The following is a 21,704-nucleotide window of genomic DNA, read 5'->3' as shown; positions in this document are numbered from 1 at the left end:
CTAAGCGTAAGTTGGCCTTTAAAGACTATAGAAGACACAAAGCAGACATCCTCTTCCTCCAAGAGACTCACTTTTCTAAAACTAGTTACCCCAAATACATTGACAAAGATTTTAACACAATTTACCTAGCTTCAGCATCAGTGAAGAAAAGAGGGGTGGCCATTGTATTCCATAAAAATTTATTATTCGAGCTAGAAAAAAAGGTGGTAGATGCCGAAGGAAGATTCATCATTTTGGTAGGATCCATACAAGGTCAGGCCCTCACACTGGTCTCAATATATGCCCCGTGTGAACAGGCAACAGATTTCTTTGCCCTCTTCTTCCGGCGTTTACAGCGGGAAGCAAAGGGCCAAATAATATTGGCAGGGGACCTGAACAGGACTCTAAACCCAAAGCTAGACAGATGTACAGCCCCTAATCCCCCCAACAAACGAGACATACTAACAATCTCTTATGGACTCCGAGACTGTCAGCTAGTAGACATATGGCGGGAGCAACATCCACAGACCAAGGACTATACTTTCTACTCCCATCCTCATAACCGATATAGCCGAATAGATTACTTCCTTGTATCCAACAGACTGGTCCCAATGGTCTCCCATTCGGGAATACATGATATTTCGTGGTCAGACCACGCACCTATAGAGCTAAATTTGCTAGATAGACCAGGAGCGAATTGGAGATTAAATGAGCTACTACTAAAAATTCCTAAATTCGACTTGGAAATCGCAGACAAAATCAGAGAATACTTTACAGAGAACGAGGGGAGTGTAGCTTCACCTGCCACATTGTGGGAGGCCCATAAGGCTACCCTCAGGGGATCTCTTATGTGCCTAGCTGCTAGACGCAAAAGAGAACAAGAGAGCCAGATAAAAGATCTAAAAGGGAAATTGGCGTCCCTGACAGCATTACACAAAAAATCCAAAAAGGAAGCAATCCTGGAACAAATCCAAGATACTAAAAAGCAGTTAAATCTAAAACTGACATCTCAAGCAGAAAAAGAAATGAGCTGGACTAAGCGTCGATTTTTCGAGAAGGCAAACAAGCCAGACACTCTTCTAGCGACTAGACTTAGAAACAAAAAAACAAATTTTCACATTCAATCTATACGTACGCAGGGAGGGGAACTTACCTCTAATCCTAAGCGAATCGTAGAGGAATTTAAGAGATACTATGAGTCGCTCTACGATGGGGGTAAAGTTATCCATAATCAGAAAACGAAAGATAATCTCCGAGAATTTTTGAAAGAGGCAAATTTGCCCACATTGAGTCGAACAGAAAGAGAGGCACTACAGGAAGACTTCTCTCTAGAAGAGTTGACAGATGTTGTAAAGTCTCTTAAGCCAGCCAAGGCGCCCGGCCCAGATGGCTACTCAAACCTCTACTATAAAAAATACCTAAAACTTCTAGCCCCACATTTATTGAAACTCTTTAATTCAGTATTGCAAGGAGCTTCGTTCCCAGCACAGATGCTCCAGGCGTCAATCTCACTGATCTACAAAGCAGGAAAGGACCCGGCAGACTGTAAGAGCTACCGGCCCATCTCTTTAATCAATACAGACATAAAAAAATTCTCAAAACTATTAGCCAATATAGTGGGTATTGTCCTTCCCAGGCTGATACATCCAGATCAGGTGGGGTTCATTAGTGGCAGGCAAGCGGCAGACAACACCAGACGAATAATTGATGTAATTGATCTGGCCCAAAAGCAAAATATCCCTTCGCTGGTGCTTAGTCTGGACGCCGAGAAGGCTTTTGACCAGATTGACTGGCCCTATCTGAGAGAGACGCTAGGGGCATTTGGCTTCGGAGGAAGTTTATTGGGGGCCATTCTGGCACTATACGAGGGGCCGGCAGCGAGGGTGAGACATCAGGGGTTCCCATCAGAGCTTTTCCAGATTCGCAGTGGCACGAGACAGGGATGCCCACTGTCCCCCTTGCTGTTTGCCCTATGTATTGAACCCTTGGCGGCACATGTTAGGAACAGCCCGGATGTCGCGGGCATAACACTCAAAGAGCAGTCACACAAAGTGGCCCTGTAAGCGGATGATGTGATCCTGACATTATCCCAGGCTCTTACCTCTTTACCCAATGTGTTCTCAATCCTGGGGAGATTTAATCAAATTTCGGGTTTCAAAATTAACCAGGCCAAATCAGAAGCTCTCAATCTAAATCTACCCAAATCAACAGAAAAACTAATTGGACTCAATTTTAACTTTAAATGGCAGCCCTCCGCGATCAAATATTTAGGGGTAAATCTCACTAAAGACTATAAAACCTTATATAAGGCAAATTACCCACAGTTGTTTAAGACTTTAAAAGAGGACCTACGGCGATGGGCAGAATATGGCATCTCGTGGATAGGCAGGATTCAAAGCGTAAAAATGAATCTGCTCCCACGGGTGCTATATCTTTTTCAAACCCTCCCGATTCCCCTGCCAAGAGATGAGATCCTCTCTTTACAGTCCGCAAAAACGAAATTTATTTGGAACAAAAAAAGCCCCAGAATTAAGAAAGATATCTTGAGGAGGCCGACCTCGAGAGGAGGGCTGGGGGTGCCGTGCTTGCTTGCCTATTACGAAGCAGCTCAATTATCGCAGATTCTGCAGTGGCACACAGACCCGACCCTTAGGAGATGGGTGGCACTGGAGAGGGAGTGCTGCGCTCCGGTGGATTTGAAAAACCTGATATGGCTGCCCAGGAATAGCCATGTACGGATGCAAACACCACTGCAGGCCATGAGAAATTCCCTGAAAATATGGGAGGCCACTAAATTTAGATGTTCTCTCACAACACAGCATTCATTGATGACCCCCATTTGGGGTAACCCAGATTTCGCTCCAGGCCTAGATAGCGCTCATTTTGCGAATTGGACTCAGGCAGGCTATCTCCGACTATTTGATCTGGAGGGCAGGGATGTAATTAAATCCTTTGCTCATGTAAAAGAGGAAAAAAACATTCCAAACTCCGAATTGTTTAGATACTTACAGATCAGGGCTTTCTATAACAAGACCCCTATTCGGCCGCGGAGAACAAATTTTGAGCAGATGTGTGCCAGACAAACGGACACAAGGGGACTAACCTCTCGAATGTACAGGGAAGTGGTCTGTCCGGAGACGACTGACGCTCCCAGACTTAACTATATGAGGCAATGGGAGACAGACTTAGGAGATACCTTAGAGGACGACGAATGGGACAGGATCCTACAGGCAGCAGCGAAAAGCTCTATCTGTACCACGCTAAAGGAGAACGCCTATAAAGTCCTGATGCGTTGGTACTATACCCCAACAAAACTCTCTAAATTCGTCAAAGGCTATTCTCCGCTCTGCCCCAAGCAGTGTGGAGAAAGAGAAGACTTGCACCACATGCTGTGGTCCTGCACTAAGGTGGCCCCGATTTGGGGAGAGGTGCAGGATTGGCTGCAGCGGCTAATAGGGATCGATGTCCCCCTGGATCCGTGGCTGTTCTTGTTGGGTCGGCGGGTTCAGGGGTTCCCGAACGCAACGCACAAATTAATCGCACACTTTGCCACGGCCACCAGATGTGAGATCGCAGCATTGTGGAAGCAACCAGAGATGCCAATTATACCCAAAATTAGAAACAGAATTTGGTTCGTCTGCCGGATGGAACAGTTGACTAGTCTGGTCAACGACACCGGCACAAATTTCCTAAAAGTTTGGTCACCTTGGCTGACTCAGACAGACATCCCGGGGATAGATGATACCAACATACTGCAATGATATAAAGAAAGGGCGCTCTCCGGTAGCGAAATGGATCCTAGACTTTAGGATAATTGACTTAAAAGTGCATATTTAACTGAATCATAGCTCAACTTAGAGCAGGAGAGATAGGCAAGAGTCACTCCTACATCTGGGGTTCCTGAACCAACCACGGAAGATCAAACAGAAGAACAACTAACGCCCGAGTCGCCCCCCACCCCTCCACCCCCCCCCCCCTCTTCCTATCCCCGGTTCCTGTGTCTGTCCTGTATGTCATGTCTCGTAATGTATGTTGATTGGAGGAGAAAAACGGAAATAAGGTGATTTTATGTAAGCCAATGGACTGTGTTAACATGTTTGTATTGTCTCACCCAATAAAATGAAAGTTATAAAAAAAAAAAAAAAAAAAAAAAAAAATTGGGCTTTTGATAATTGATACTGTACTCTGACAGATTGTAAATGTCGTTATTTCTCAATACCTCAACTGTGCGTTCCTGTAACGGATTGGGGGACTCGTGCTTCCCAGCATGTCCCAGTCACCCCTGGTCCCACAGCGGCTAGCTGTCCCTCTTCCCTACGTCCCCACTCTCTCTCCTCCTCCTTTCTGAGCCGTTCCTCCGCGGCATGGTCTGAACGCCCAGGCACGTGTTCAGGGCACGCGCGCGGTCCCCTCACTGAGCGCGCGCGCACCCGATTGCTTGTTACTTGCCATGGCACACGCGCCCCTCGGCGTGCCTCCGTCATCCCAGCCCTTACCGTACCTGGCTCCTCCGCTCCTCCTTCCCTTCTGCCTCTCATGCCAAACGCCTCCTCCGCGATACACCCTCACGCCCTGGTACACGCGCGGTGCGCGCGCGCATAACAATCTTATAGAAGGAGCTCGCACCCGCTCTAGTTATCAGCTGTCCCCAGGCACTGGCTCCGCCCCCCCCGTCGGTTGCAGGCAATTACACTGGATTACCCTGGATTACCTCGCTGTCTCCTCCCCTGTTCTCACGGACCTATCCCTACAATTACCCACTCAAGCCTCTGCTCCACCACTCATCCCTATTGGCCCTTCTTCCCATATAAACCCACTCTGTCCTCTCAGTCCTTGCTCTGCATAGCTTTCCTGTAGCCCCTGTGTGTGCAGTGTCTATGCCTAGCTCCCTTGTCTGTTTCAGCTCTGGTTCCTGTCCCTGCCCCTGTTTGGATTCCTTTAGTTTGAACTTGAACTCTGCTTTGGACTTGACTACGCTGCCTTCTCCTGCCCTTCAACCCTGGCTTTCGGACATCACTACGCTGCTCTCTCCAACCCCTGAACTCTGGCTCTTGGACATTACCCTCCGACCTCTGGCACTCCGGACTCAGCAAGCATTATGTTAACCCTTACTCACCAGGCCCGGCAACGCAACTTACCACACTCCGGGCACGCCCTCACTGCTGTGGGTGCGTGTTATACCCTTACCCACCTCAGTACTGGGGACTGGCCAGGTCTGCGGGCATACAGGCGTTATTTTTCCCCAAAAAAGGAGCTGATCCTTCTGCTTGGTCATCTGAGGCCATCTCCGCATTCGAGACACTCAAGGAAGCCTTTATATCCGCACCTACTCTCCGTCATCCTAACATTGAACTTCCCTTCGTCCTGGAGGTCGACGCTTCTGATTGCGGCGCTGGTGCCGTTCTTTCCCAGAGACCCACGCCCCAAGATAAGTTACATCCCTGTGCATATTTTTCCAAGAAATTCTCATCTGCCGAGAGGAACTATGATGTGGGTAACAGGGAACTTATGGCCGTGAAGATGGCTCTTCAAGAGTGGAGACACCTGCTGGAGGGGTCGAAAGAGCCGTTTACTATTCTCACGGACCACAAGAACCTTCTTTACATAGAGAACGCTCGACGCCTTGGTCCACGACAGGCTCGTTGGGCCCTTTTTTTCTCGATTCGATTTTCACCTTTCCTATATCCCCGGGACCAAAAACGTAAAGGCAGACGCACTCTCCCGAATACATTCTTCTGAAGAGAGGCCAGAGGAATCTTTGGAGACTATCCTTCCACAAGAGAGGATTCTCGCCACGTCTTCTTTCAAGAATCTTGACAAGATTTTGCACTCCCAGAGACGCATTCCCAAGGACTTGGTGGTTCCCGACAACAAACTCTTCGTACCTTCCAAATTTGTTCCAGAGGTCCTGTCTTGGGGTCACTCCTCTAAATCTGCAGGTCATCCAGGTTTTAAGAAGACTACTGATCTCATTCGTCGGAATTGCTGGTGGCCAAGGATGTCTCAAGATATTCTGGAGTTTACCCGCGCCTGTCCCACGTGCGCTCAAAGCAAGACTCTCCGTCAAAAGCCTCAGGGTTTTCTGTTACCCCTTCCAGTTCCCGACCGCCCCTGATCCCACATTTCGATGGACTTCATCGTGGAGTTGCCCAGGTCCAGAGGAATGAACACTATCTTGGTGGTCGTGGACAGGTTCTCGAAGATGTCCCATTTCATTCCACTTAAAGGATTACCCACCTCCCCCGCCCTTGCTGATATCTCTACGGAGCAGATTTTCCGGATTCATGGGATCCCTTCGTCCATTGTTTCTGACAGAGGTTCTCAGTTCGTATCCAAATTTTGGAGAGCTTTCACGAAGAGATTGGGCATCTCTTCTTCTTTCTCTTCCGCCTATCACCCTCAGTCCAATGGACAAACGGAGAGAATCAATCAATCCCTGGAGAAGTACCTGAGATGTTTTATATCCGATTTCCAGGATGATTGGGCTTAACTCCTCTCTTGGGCAGAGTATGCCGTCAATTCTGCCAAAAACGAGTCCACCCAGGAGTCGCCCTTCTTTATAAATTATGGGTTCCACCCTCCCTGTCTTCCCATCCCCAACATTCCTTCTGGAGTACCAGCCGTAGATGAACGCATTTCTTCCCTCCAAACCGCATGGTCCAGGATTCAGTCTACCCTTCTCAACTCCTCCCGCAGATCGAAACTACAGGCCGATCGTCGTCGTCGTTCGGCGCCCAGTTACAAACCAGGGGATTTGCTATGGCTCTCCTCTAAGAATATCCACCTCAAGGTACCATCTCCTAAACTGGCACCTAAGTTCCTGGGTCCCTTCCCTATTTGTGAACAAATCAATCCTGTGGCATTCCGGCTCCAACTACCACCCAGTATGAAGATTCCCAATGTCTTTCATGTGTCCCTCTTAAACACATTTATCTCCAGTCACTTCTTTCCGGATCAGACTCGTAAACCGGATCCCATTACTGTCCAAAATAATGAGGAATACGAAGTTCATTCTCTTTTGGATTCTCGCCTATCCAGGGGTCAGCTCCAGTTCTTGGTGCAGTGGAAGGGCTTTGGCCCTGAAGAGAGAACCTGGGTACCTTCAAAGGACATTCATGCCCCGGCCCTTCTTAAGTCCTTCAGGAAAAAGTTTCCAGAGAAACCGTTCTTGGACCGTCCTGAGGCCGTTCCTGAAGAGGGGGGTACTGTCAGGAATTGGCGTTCTCCTCGTTCCCCACACAGAGCACTCCCTCCCCGCAGGGAGCCCCTGGACACACAAAACAATCCTGCCTTACTGGCCTCCATGGCTCCTCGCCCCTGCCGCCGTCGCAGGATCACTCCCCTCGGCGATTCCTCTGCTCAGCGCCCGGTACGCCCACGCCCTCCTGCACGCACACCTGCACGCACACCTGCACCATCCACTGGCTCGGTTCACGCGCGTACACGAGTAACGGAGCACGCTCAGTCTGCACACTCTTATTCCCGTCCCCCGGACCTCAGGCTCCGCCCCCGCACACTGCACGAGCATACTCAGGTTACTAACAAGACTCACCTGGCCTGTTATGCCTGCACCAATCTGCAGTGTCTCCCTGTAGCTCTTCCTGTCCCGCCTCCGTTCCTAATTGGACCTTCCTGCTTTATCTAGCTCCTCTCTGCTCTCAGTCTTTGCTCGACATAGTCTCTGTATGGAAGTACTTCTGGATTCTCTCAGTGTTTTCACAGGTTCTGACGCGGCTTGTACGACGACCCCCTCTGGCTCTCGATCTCGGCACTCCTTGGACAACGCTCACTCTGGTAACCCCTTGAACACGGCTTGGACTACGACCTATCTCCACTCTCCACTCCCTGACTTCGGCAAGGCATTCTTCACTCTATCCCTACAACCGGTACCGGCAAGTATTGTCTACCTTACTACACCTGGCCTGGCAACGCTTTATTCCACACTCCGGACATGCTCCCTTTGCTGAGGGTGCGTGTATTACCACTTCCCCCTTCAGCTCAGGGGACGGGTCTGGTCTGCGGGCAGCACCGGCGTAACAGAAGGATGGATGACTGGAAGATGGATGGATGATGGATAGATGGATGATGGATAGAATCAAGGCTGAAACGAGATTATATATATATATACACACACACACACATACTGTACACATACATACAGTACATACAGTAAGTGTACAGTATGTGTGTAAGTGAGCGCACTAAGAAGATTTTGGAAAACAGTCTGGGTGTGCAGATGAAGCACACATCTTATCTTTATCTATACACACACACACATATATATACACACACTCACACATATACACATATATATAGAATATACACACATATATATATATATATATACATATATATATTTGTGTGTGTATAGATACAGATAGATGTGTATATATATATATATATACATACAGTAAACTTCAATATATACATCAGACACAAACACACATACGTTAGGCCTACTGTATGTGACTACAAATCTGCCAAGTTATAGCATCATCCGTTTTTTTCATATTACTGCTAAACAAAATCTGGAGATTCATCACTGAAAAAATTCAGTATCTCTTAGTATTGTGTTGCAAAAGAACCATGGTGACCACAGGAACACTTTTCAGGTTTATAACTAAAATGACAACACTTTACTGAGTAACTTGAAAAAGTTTTTTAAAGATTGTAAACTGAAAATTAGAAAGGGTTTCACTTCCTTTAGCACCTCCCTTTAGTTTAGAGTGATATTATGGTGTATTGAGCTCTCACTTTTTCTCATTCATCCTCTAACTGTGATGGATGAAAAAACTTAATATGAAACCCCCATATTCAAAGCCTCCAAAGTCTCAAACAGAGGTATCTCATAGAGAATATAGTGGTGGTCTGTGGTCCGTCTTTGTCTGAGAATCACACAATTTGTAAAACAAGGCAGTGTTCCTGAGGCTCTGCTGATGCAAGAGATTTCAGTGCAAAGAGTGTGACATTACTGGATGGAGAAAAAGATGTACTTGACAACATAAGCCTTTTTTCTAAATGACTAAATTATATTTTCAGCAAGATGTCAACATTTCTTGAAGCAGGTTATCATGATCAAGGAGGGCAAGGGCCCCAAGAACTATGTTTTTACCAGTTTAAAGGTCCACAACAATTAATCATAGCAATGAATAGATCTGATCTGGAAGGCCTCCAGCTGTTGCTACCAAATGCATTTTTCTATTGCAGCTTACTGAATTGAGGTTCAGCGTTTACTCTAGCAATAAACAAGTTAAACATGTATTCTTTATTCAAGTGAACACTAAGTTAATAACTTTTTTTAAGATTATTAATTAGCACATAACCCTCTTAACTATGTTTGAAGTGTTACTGAAAGATAAAGTGAACATGGCAGGAACACAATATAGTTTGGGACAAATAAAGTAACCTTTAGTATAAAAATAAATAGCTATATATACTCCGTCCTCAGAACACTGATCTCTTCAGTATAGGATAGGCCTCCGACATTTCAATTGTACCCCATCCCCAGTAATTAACTAGTAATACTTCTGGAAAACATTCCAAGCTACCAAACTTACCACTCCTATTCCTTCAAAAGCAAATATGGCGGTTCCAAAAAAGAGGGGATATTTTTTCCAACTGGCTGCTACCGGTAGTGTACGAGGGTCTGATAAGTTCTGAAAAAGGAAATAAAAGATCAAGTTGGAAATTTTTTTAGGGGTAGTACTTGTAATGGGCCACTCCTTCACAATCTGTGGAACTCAAAGATGAGTTTGGACTTTTAGTGCGCAAATATATATTTTCTGTGCGGGCCTAATGAAGGCATCACATGAGTTTATGGATACCAAATATCCTTTTAAACTCTACAAAAGAAGTCTATCCGCAACACATTTTAAGTGATTTGACCATCAGTGTATTTAAGATTAGCAATGCACAAAAACCTTTGGAGGCATAAATACTTCATATGCTATACTATAAGGATTGCTTTGGCCTTTCGCAGACAGTGTAACATCACAGCTAAAGTACCACTTTTACCATGGCAACCAGCAAGGGGGGAGAGCTGGGACAACAGTCCTGAGCCTGGCGAAAGAGGATGTGGAAATAGTGTCTGTGACGGTAGGGGTAGTCAGTCTTCATAATAAAAGGTGAAGCCCGACTGGTTACCCCTCAAGAAGTGTGTGTACGCACACGAAACGCGTAGGGCATTTTATTTATTGATGGACATTGCAGGACATTGAGAGAGAAGGAGTATCTGTGCCCATTATCCCCACATTGTGAGAAGCAGCAGAGGAGTTGCGATCGCCGTCCCTTCCATTATTGCCAGAAGGTCCCGCCCGCTTGTGACGCAACGTCCGGTGACGTTACTACCGGTCCCGAATCAACACGGGACGCAGAGAAGCACACCGGACACGTTCCTTCCTGGTTTGAGGAACCAAGGCATACGGGAGAAGTTACGGTGAACTGGAAGCCCTGCGAATTCTCTTCATGAGGCAAACAGAATCTACCAGCATAGTGGATGCACATTGCCTTCAACTTTCTGCTGTCCTGTGAGTGTCACTCGGGTTTTACCCAACCGGATGCTGTTCCTGTCCACATTTTTATTATATCTAGTTATATTAAACTAATTTTAATTATAACCTTGCCTTTGTAGTTGTTAGTCCTGTTTGCTTGTCCTGTTTGTGTCATTGGTATGTCCTGTGAGTCTCTGTCTGTGTAATATAATAGCTGTGTTGCACTAATTATATTTTTATTTCATTACATGTTCCACTTCCTACGAATGAGGTTGCATCTGGCCATCATAAAACCAACGGTTTGCTGATCATTACGGAATCTGAACTATCACCATTGGATCAAGGAATCCACCTAATTGGACACATTAGGCGCCGGTATCCCTTTATTGTTATATCACAGCTAAAGTACCACTTTTACCATGGCAACCAGCAAGGGGGGAGAGCTAGGACAACAGTCCTGAGCCTGGCGAAAGAGGATGTGGAAATAGTGTCTGTGACGGTAGGGGTAGTCAGTCTTCATAATAAAAATAAAAGGTGAAGCCCGACTGGTTACCCCTGAAAACCCCGGGTCCCCGGTAGGTTAGAAGCACCATAAGCCGGGGACACTGTGTGTATTATAACTTTTACTGTTGTATAATAAACCTGGGATTTCGGGAGTGGGAGTTTAAAGGGGGATATTTGGGTGGAAATGTGTTCAAAACATGTGTACAAAGTAGGGCGGCAAAGATACCAGTTGTCACCCCATTTTATCCGCAGACCACATCTGATCTGCGGGTACGCGTATGCATGCTGCCTCCGCAATATCTCCCCTTTAAAATAATGTATTTCCCAACCGCCATGTCTAGTTTAATAGTTGTATTCCCGGGTCCAGGTTAGAGGAAAAAAGATGTACAGTACCTTTAAAATGTGTATTCATCTCTATACAGACAGTCCTGGTATTCCGAAAAATAGCCAGGATGTCTACATAGAGATGAGGGATCAAAGCGTAGAAGGGAAGTCGAGAGGTGTCAGAACGTTTGTAGAGTGGGGAACGGCAGAGTACCGGGTTTGAGAGAAAGGCTCCCCAAGGGGAATACTCTTTGTTCTCCCAGACTCGTAGCCTACCCAGTGGGAGGTATAGGGCTGGTAAGGGGAATCCGTTGCTCATAGGCACGATTCCCATTGGCCAGTTCGAATTTCCCGCTTCCCGCCATCCTGAGTGTCCTCGACATACCCCCTTCTCTGACATGCACAGCCAGACGATCCCCCAGCTCTAATTGGCCGGTACAGCTACAATCCGTTCTCTGATTGGTTGCCAGCCCCTTCTCCATGTTGAACATAAGACAGCGAGGTCTATGTAAGGGGACTGGCCGTTCAGAGAACCAGACGATCTTGAGCTTGGTCCGGTGAAGCACTGGCGGGCTTTTCAAAAGTGCTTTGCTCCGAATAGCTGAGGACAAGTTCTCAGATTGTGGCCAAGTTCCAGCTTTTGATTAGCTCGCGGTTAGCGGGTATAGCCAGGTACCTTTCCCGAAAAGAGTACCGTGGAGTTCCTGGACGTGGAGCGGACAGGGTAAGCCTTCTGAAGCAGGCGTCCTGCACCTAGTGAGGCTAGCGACTGCCCCCAGAGCCCCAGTTAAGTGTGTATTTCTTGTATTTTGTGTATCATTGTGTGTATCATTGTGTGTCTGCTGGCCACACCATAATAAACCTCATTTTATTCCACTACCTTGTTCTGCCTAGTGAATTGATCCAGGAAGGTTAAAGGTGTTAAAAGTACTGGTCTCCCGTGACAGGCTTCAACTTCTGGTATTGGCAGCCTGGCCGAGCAACTTCTTCTTACAGGCTGACAGGTAAATAGTGCCTGCTGAATCTTGACCTCCAAAGCTGAACAATCCAGGGCCCAGGACAAGGCTTTAGTCCTGGGCACCGGAAACACTGTTGATGGGCCTGACGGTCTGTAATATTCTAAGAAACAAAAAGCTTCATACATTTTTCATTTCACTTTACCAACTGCGTAGAGCAGATCCACCATTTAGCACATACTGTATTGCCAGTGATCTGTACAGTAAAGAATTAAGAAATAATGTAGTATAAATGTTGCCAACGTTATTACCCCCTGTGGCAGGACGGCCTGTAGCCGAGGTCAGGGAACAGTCCACACGTATAGTTTCAGGATAATGAAAACGTTCAGTGGCTTTATTTCTCCACAGCATACATAACATGCGGGTACACTGTCCCTTTAAACAAAACAAATCCTGCTCCACATTGGGAGGACTGACTAACACACCATGCCTATCTAGCAGGCTGGCTTGCTAAACCATAACCAAACCGTAAGTGTCTTTTAAGCAGTCAGGAAAAACAAATGAACAAGTCTCTTACTTTGGTTGCAGTAGTTAGCTTGATGTATCCGTCTGGCTAGCAGCACATATAGCCATGTGCTCTGGTCTAGGGCAGGCAGCTACTGCCAGTAACAACATCATCTTATACCTTGCTGCTTCTCAGGTGTCAGCTTACATCCTGATTACCTAGCTTCCACCCGAGTTAACCCTTATGAGTGCTGGATGAAGCACTCAGACATATGTCTCCCAGGCATAACTGATAGGGGTTGACTTCACCCTGTCACACCCCCATTAACACAGAATAACACAAGAACATGGGGGATGGAACCAGGAGTGCAATGCCAGTGGTTGCTGCAGCAATCTCCCCCCCTTGGTTTGAACATTTTGACATTATAGAAGTGTATTTATGTTACTGATTTCATATGTACAGCACCCCCACCCAAAAAGTAGTTCCTGCACGCCTGCGCAATAAATTGCACGGTAAAAATTGTATGCGTAAGGAGACGATGCACAAGTTACCATTGTTTTCTAAGCAGCTTATGGTAAAACTTGCAGTAACTAGGTAGCATTAAAGCATTGGATTACATTAACAGGAGTAATAAGGTCGGCTACATCTGTAATGATGTGGGTGAACTGTAAAATATAAAGCTATTCATAAATAAAGCAAAAATAACTTACTCTTATAACATACTGGTAAATTATGATAAGGCTGATGGCCATGGAGACGTTAGCCAGGAAAGAAAACACAGACAGGTTCTTCAGGTCACGAATGAACACCAACGGAATTAGGAGTGGAAGAAAACATAGCATGTATAGTCTTAAGTCAAGACTCTGTTTCTCCCCAGTCTCTGTCAACTGTTGATGGCTCTCAAAAAATGCTTCAAACACCTGCAAGAAGTGAAATGAAAGTATTACACCAACAATATGTAAACGCGTTCAATCTCCAAGATTTAACCCCTGAAACATAACTCTTTCATTAATTTAATTTGGCCCTATGTGAACTGTACAAGGTATGGGAATCACTCCCCATGCGGTGCTCTAGTGTAATATTATGAGAAGAGACAGCAATACTTGTATAAGAAGTGCTAGTCAAGTTACAGTATAATGAAATGTCCAGGAAATCTAAACCCACTGCACAATAAACCGCTGATGTATCTGGTCAATGATGGTATGAGCAATGTGACAGGTAGGGGGAAGGGAGAGGCGCAGAGGGAGAGGATACAAACCGGTAGCAGGAGATCCACAGCTGTGAACCCGCGATGCCGGTAGAACCAGAACCTCGCAGTTGAACAACCCCCAAATTATCCTGCTGTCATATACCGGCCACGATACCACGGAGAGGCAAAAAATGGTAGTAAACTCACGAACAGCCTGTAATCTGCGTAGCGATGCAGTCCTGGGTTTTCCTGGTAGTTGCGTGCTCCAGCCGTCAGAAAGTAAGCAGATATACAAAAAATAGGCGGTGCACGGCAAAAAAGCCGTAAAAAAGCTGGGCCAAGGCCGTAAATCGGTAAAAAAACGCTTTATTGAAAAATTGACAAAGTACCGTAGTGGTATAAAACACGTTAGAGATGACTGCTGGTATGATCTAATTTTTCAATAAAAGAGTTTTTTACCGATATATGGCCTTGGTCCAGCTTTTTTGCAGTGCATCGCCTATTTTTGTATATCTGCTATGTGAACCATACCTTTAACAGGTAGCCAACGCATTTCTCAATCTCAGCTTCTTTTTTTATATATATATATATTATTTTATTTGGATGGTCTCAATCAAAACATTGATCATCCACACATGATAAAAGCGCACTGTGAAGGCCCTTAGTGATTGGCTCACGCCAGTAATCTGTGCAAAGGCCATTAAACAACACGTGGGCTAGCATGCAGGTGGCTTTTTTGGCTTCCAGTGGACATTATCATTTATGTTTGTTACTTTCTAAAGGAAATCGTGTTCACAGGCCAAAATGAAAGAAGAGGACTTCCCAAAAAACGAGGTGGGAGACCTGAACCATGCGATTGTAAAACAAGCAATCACAGGATAGTGATTACGAAAAGTCTGTTGCAGTGCTGCAGACCTTCAGGCATGCTAAAGGTTAGAAAATAATTCACTAGCGAAGATGCACTGAGATGCAGGCTTACCATTAAGAGGTTCAAAATTGCCACGGTTTGCCGGAAGAGTAGGACTGCAGCCAAAAGTGATACCAAAGAAATTTAGTTGGGCTACTTCTGTAAATATCTCGTTTCCATTACAAAGAGAATAAACAAGTATACAGTACTGTACATGGAACAAAGCAGAACCTGCGGCTCCAGACATGCGTAAAGAAGAACACAGTGAATGCTATATATAATTGACAAGGAGCTTGATAAAGTTAAACCATTCCAGAAGTAGGAGGCTTTTGATGCAAAAGATTGTCATTTGTCATGGATTCTTAAATGCATTACTAGAAAAGGTTTAGCTTTAGCGATATGAAGCAAAGTCCATACCTAAAAAAACTGTGCAAGTTTGAAAATACCAATATAAACATTCAAGAACAGAAAACCTGTAAAAAGGCAACTAAACTGACTGATATAATAATAATAATAATAATAATAATAATAATAATGTTACCATTGTTGTAGCCTGGCATGATTAATTGAGATGAGGAAAAGTCTGTAACAGTCTAATACATTTATACCCAAAAGGAAAAGTTTATTTAAACTGGCATCTCAAATTATGCAGTGCATAAATTATGAAGTACTATTACACTGCCAAGAAAAGCAACAAGAATATGATATTAACAAAAATGGACATGTTTTTCTAACAACCAGATGACTTATCACCACATAACATTGAGGCTGTTTACTTTTTAAGTTTGCCAATTTCAGCTGCATATTTAACTTATTAATTTGACATGTTTTGGCAAACTTACCATATTTATATAGTATGAATATAGCATGGATAAATGCATTTTGCATACAGATTAAACGTTATAGAATTATATTAATGCGGCAAAACGTGAAATCTTATATGTTTTGTTTTTGGTTTTTTTAATATTCCGTTCCCTTAGTATTGAATAGTTACGTAATTTTTTTTCTATTCAACTCTTAATGCCATTTTTAATGAGTTTTAAAGCATCCTTTGATTTCTATATCAGACTTTATCCCACCTCCCCAGCAATGCAAGATCTTTGTTACACTTTCCTGATTGTGATCATTTGTTGTCCCAGCAGATTGACCTGCAAACTGTAACAATAGATATTGTTACCTTAGTAATATATGGATACATAGTAGCTGCTGAGTTACACTGACTGAAACAGCCATTATGTTAGTAACACCATAAGGACTTTTACAGATTTATACTAGGAACACCAAATGATTGCCAGTTTAATTAAGAATGTAGAATTATACATTGCCTCCATCTTTGCTGATGATACTAAATTGTGTGAGGTAGTAGAATCAGAGCAGGATGTAATTTCTCTCCAGAAGGACTTGAAGAGACTGGAAACTTGGGCAGGTAAATGACAGATGAGGTTTAATACAGATAAATGTAAGGTTATGCATTTGGGAAGCAAAAATGAACAGGCGACTTACAATTTAAATGGGGATAAATTGGGGGAATCCTTGATGGAGAAGGATTTAGGAGTGCTTGTAGACAGTAGGCTTAGCAATAATGCCCAAAGTCATGCAGTAGCTGCAAAGGCAAACAAGATCTTATCTTGCATTAAACGGGCAATGGATTGAAGGGAAGTAAACATAATTATGCCCCTTTACAAAGCATTAGTAAGACCACACCTTGAGTATGGAGTACAATTTTGGGCACCACTCCTTAGAAAAGACATTCTGGAACTAGAGAGAGTGCAGAGAAGAGCCACCAAATTAATAAAGGGGATGGACAATCTATCTTATGAGGAGAGGCTAGCTAAATTAGATTTATTTACATTAGAAAAGAGGCGTCTAAGAGGGGATATGATAACTATCTAAAAATATTTTCGGGGACAATACAGGGAGCTTTCAAAAGAACTATTCATCCCAAGGGCAGTACAAAAGACTCGGGGCCATTCCTTAAGGTTGGAGGAAAGGAGATTTCACCAACAACAAAGGAAAGGGTTCTTTACAGTAAGGGCAGTTAAAATGTGGAATTCATTACCCATGGAGACTGTGAAGACAGATACAATAGATTTGTTCAATAAAAGGTTGGACATCTTTTTAGAAAGGAAAGGTATACAGGGATACACCAAATAAGTATACATGGGAAGAATGTTGATCCAGAGAATAAACCGATTGCCAATTCTTGGAGTCAGGAATTAATTTATTTTCCCCCTAATGAGATATCATCGGATGATATGATACTGGGGTTTTTTTTGTTTGCCTTCATCTGGATTAATAAGTAAGTATAGATATAGGATAAAGTATCTGTTGTCTAAATTTAGCATACTGTAGGTTGAACTTGATGGACTTATATCTCTTTTCAACCTCATCTACTAACTATGGCCACATGTTTTACATACAGGATACAAATGTAAAAAAAATTACAAAGGGGGAAGGCTTTAAGCTGAAATGTTTTTTAATGTTACCCTAGTTATAGCACAGACTCGCAACACATTGCTTTGTATGCCATTCTAGTAATGACTGTGTTACATTTATAATGGTCAAGTGATCAATGCACATCACTGCCGTTTGAACAACAAAATATCAACTCTGATTCTATACAGGTAAGGCACGTAACCCCTTTTCTCCCTATATGCCAGTGATTTACTGCTTTGCAATCCACTGCAGTCCCCTCCAACATTAAATTGATTACATCATGAATGCTTTGTGATTGTGCAGCAATTTTTGATCAATCAAATCTTAAAGTAAAGTTACATTTTCATATTTCAAATATGATCGGTTTCCATGCACTGCCCTGCTCTCAATTCGTACCAGCTATGTTCATAAATTGAAGCAACAGGAATAACAAAATAGATGTATCCCTGTAGTTGAGAGTACTGTATTGGCAATCAGGATTGTACAACATTTCCAATTGACTTTAGGTAAATCCCTTTGTGTCAGATCATAAAAATAAAACTATATATTTTTACGCTAAATTGAACATGTATTACAGCACATGTACTATACTGTAAACAAAACAGACCTCCCTGGCACTTAGGACCAAAAATACCACAGATGGTCTTGCGTAGAATATATGGAGAAAAAAATGTACAATTTGTAGTAGATTGATATCTACAATCATCATTCCATATGGAGTATTACATTTTCTACCTTTGCCAATATACCTGGATTTTATCAGTGATTTGTCCCTGGGTAATGCACTATGGTAGTGTGTATTGCGATTTTGTCTCCCATTTTGTGAGGTACATGTTCTTCTGAGGATCCAAGTTTTTCTCCATATATTCCACGCAAGACCATCTGTGGTATTTTTGGTCCTAAGCGCCAGAGAGGTCTGTTTTGTTTGCAAATTCTAACTGGTTGCAAGACATTCAGTGGGTCTTTTTAGGCAGCTAATTGGACTTTTTTTCACAGGACTTTAAGTTTATTATTGTCACTAACAATAAGTTTATTATTGTCACTAACAATTTGTTTATTTATTTATGCCATCACTACTTGGTTGATTCATGTGCGATATTAGCGCTTTTTTTGTTTGCACTAAATTATCACACATGTACTATACTGTACTGAACTTTAATATTACCATATGTGCACTACTACAAACTAAATACATGAAGGATTATCCACTAAATTGGCTCACAGTTAATATCCAGTGTATATTTGTCATTAAGTCCCACCCTGACAAACTCTTATTTCATCAGGAAGACTCCCTTATAATTTGCTGAAAATGTATCATTTTTTACTTTCTCCCTTAGAAATGGAAAATTAAGTTATCTGTATTTTTACCAAAACCTCCTTCAAAAGAGTTTTCATACAGTCTGTTGGTCAATGTAAGTATTTATAAAGTATTTCATATACTTTACACCAGTATGCTATTTCATTCAAATCAAATATGAAAGAATTGTTAGTACTAACATTTTGTTTTTCATAGGCAGCATAAATTGGCAAAATGGATGTTCTGATCAGATAATTATTTAAATACTATTATACAAAGTACCAAAAAGTAAATTTGTTTAAAAAAACACTGTTCGGTACTCACTTGCTTCATATTTTCTGCTAAAAAGACAAAATATACACTGCAAAATCCCAGCTGTGTTACCACCAGAAAAAAGTCAACAGTATTCCTATAGAGAAAAAAAAATAAACATTAATATGATTCGGTGGGAACATAATTGATAGAAAATACAGTTTGAAAACCGTGGCAATCTATATAAGGCCAAATATTTATTGAAGAGCAAGGATTTGTTAAACGAGTTTAAAACCAACGTAATACCGGAAAAATGGGCATTACATTAAAAGTAAAAAAGTCACTAAAAAATGTTGATATTAGTGCATTTGATTTTCAATATACGTAAACATTTAGGATCATATTTCCTAAGAGGTCTTCTGCCATAATCCACTGTCTGGCTCTGGAAGACAATTTACAGCCAATTCAAGATGTCTTCCAGGTAGGGTTGCCAGGTGTTCGGTATTGAACTGGACTGTCCTGTATTTGATACACTGTCCAGTAAAAAATGAGAGGTACTGTAATACTGGACATGTATGTGTCCGGTATTTTCCTCCCTGGACATAGTGACCTGGCGCACCTTTCACCATTTTTCCAGTATTTTCGGAGAAGCCACCTGGCAACCCTACTTCCAGGGCCAGAAGATGTCTTCTGTTAGGGGACTGCCAAGTAAACATGGGCCATATTGTTTTATTTAGTGCAAGAAAAAGAAAAAAAGAAGAGGTACTGTATATGCAGATGCTGTTGTATCTAATCATGCAAGATAGTATGGGGAATACAATATTTCCAATTAAGGGACCTGTGGTGACCTGAAGCTTGTTAGCAACTTCTTTACATTGTGCTTATGCTAATCTAAATAACGCATCATAAGCTGCAAGGAATTTACTTATCTTTGGTGACAATATGGCTTTCAGAATAAACCGCAATTGCATGATTTGCAATGCCATCAGAAATGTGTGATCGTTAATCCTTTAATTCAAGTAGATAGCACGTTAAAGGAACAGCTGGGGAGACATCTCTGATGACTAGTGTCATTTCTGAAATAGGTTCATTTTTGGATGTCCTAAAAGATGCTCATGCCAGCCGAGGCAGCAAAGGCAGGAATTTTTAGTGCAGCAACAAACAGGGCTTCATACAGAGCTAGAAAGTGGAAGGGAGCTTCAAACAAAGAATTGGTTTGGAATGTGCCAGAGGGAAATAGGCAATCTATAAAGTATAATGTCACCTGAGTTTTGTTGTTACAGAAAAAAAAGATAAGTAGGAAATCACCAGTGGTGCTATCACAACTCTGTGATAAGCTAGACTACAGGCATTTTATATAGGCAGAGTTTGCTGCTCTAGCTGTGTGTGTGTGTGTGTGTGTGTGTGTGTGTGTGTGTGTGTGTGTGTGTGTGTGTGTGTGTGTGTGTGTGTGTGTGTGTGTGTGTGTGTGTGTGTGTGTGTGTGTGTGTGTGTGTGTGTGTTTTATGACCGTGAAAATAACAGTGACAATATATTTGTCACAACAAAAAGTTTGACAGAAAAAGTCAAACCATCAGAAACACAACATAATCGATACAGAATAGCTAGATTTTGAAGGCCAATTTAAGACATTTTACACCGAATGTAATTTTATATAAGCAGATTTGAGAAACTGAACTGCTATCTACTTTTCCATTCATTTTCAAGAAGCACTTTGAAAACAACAATGTTGTTCTAAACGTGATTACCAGTTTCACTTGAGAACTTTTTTAAGCAGCAGTCCAAGCTGCCGTTTAAAAAAAATGTTCCCCCTTTAATATGTGCATCAATACAATACACACAACGGTCAGTAATTAGCAAAGTTGTCGATCGATCAAGATTCAATTTGGGGGTTCACTAAATGTCTGTCAATGCAGCAGAAGAGAACCAAAGATGCAAAGTTCTGTGAGGAAGATCATGTGACCAGGCAATCACTAGATACAATTGGTGCACTGCTAGAGAGAGGGCAGTGCTCAAAAAGGGGTGTGCCAGAGCCTGTTTCAGAAGGGGAAGGGGATTTAACTTTGTAAATGGTTTCTATAGAAACAAAAAAATGGTTTGTTACATTATAATACATTAAAAATGTCTTTCAGAGTTGTTTTTTTTTTTTTAATGTTACAAGTATTTTCTCATAGTACAGAATTGATTTATTTAAAAAAAAAAAAAACACATGTAGGATATTGCTTGGTCTGCAGCTCTAACCTTCTATTATTCTTACTGCATTCTTCAGGCATGAGGGAGGGTTATTTATTGAACTGCAATAGTGACGATCGAGGCACTATCGTACAGAAACTCCAATTGATGTCCGTGCGATAGCGCCTCAATCAGCACTATCACTGATTGTTGTATAGCCCCCAGTGTCTCTCTTAGCACAACTCCCTACATTCCTTTTATTCAGGGGTTATCTGGCAATGAGCATTTGAGGTTGAAGGTGATGTGACTGACTGAGTGCACCATAGCAGCAGGGTGACCGGGTGCAACCCAATTTGGAGTCTGGATTTATGCTTCAGCAAGCAACCTGATCAGCTCTGAAACTGATTTAAAGATTGACTTCATCCTCAGGACTGCATGTTTGCGTGACTGCAGGGTGTTAAAATATACCAGTGATCTGGCGCTCTCATTTTTGGCCTGACGTTGGTACAATCCGGGATCAACCTCACTCCAGCAGCTAAGCTCAAAGTACAAGGGAGATGATGTTGCACCTTAACGCCTTATTTTTTCACCCCACGTACATCTTTGAACATTTTTTCAACATTCCCCTAAATTTTTCAATGCTATTTACTCGGTTCTCAGTTCAGTTTATATGTCCATTGTTACAGCTTATTG

At 42.9% G+C, this 21,704-nt stretch overlaps 1 protein-coding gene across 3 annotated transcripts in view; it reads right to left on the bottom strand.

Annotated features, from left to right (window-relative positions):
* Positions 1-21,704, bottom strand: part of SLC36A4 (solute carrier family 36 member 4) — a 273,729-nt gene that overhangs the window by 197,021 nt on the left and 55,004 nt on the right. For all 3 annotated transcript variants that reach the window (XR_012800035.1, XM_075592525.1, XM_075592526.1), the window contains exons 6-8: positions 18,912-18,996; positions 13,469-13,678; positions 9,537-9,635 (exon numbers count right to left, since the gene is read on the bottom strand). Coding sequence is in view for 2 of the 3 variants with exons in the window: in XM_075592525.1 (XP_075448640.1) it covers positions 9,537-9,635; positions 13,469-13,678; positions 18,912-18,996 (394 nt within the window). In the remaining variant the exon portion in view is untranslated. The remainder of the gene's footprint in view (positions 1-9,536; positions 9,636-13,468; positions 13,679-18,911; positions 18,997-21,704) is intronic.

Source organism: Ascaphus truei, chromosome 3, assembly GCF_040206685.1.
Source record: "Ascaphus truei isolate aAscTru1 chromosome 3, aAscTru1.hap1, whole genome shotgun sequence".
Classification (NCBI taxonomy): domain Eukaryota; kingdom Metazoa; phylum Chordata; class Amphibia; order Anura; family Ascaphidae; genus Ascaphus; species Ascaphus truei.
Note: the sequence above shows the minus strand (reverse complement) of the source record. Positions and strands in the feature narration are given on the sequence as shown.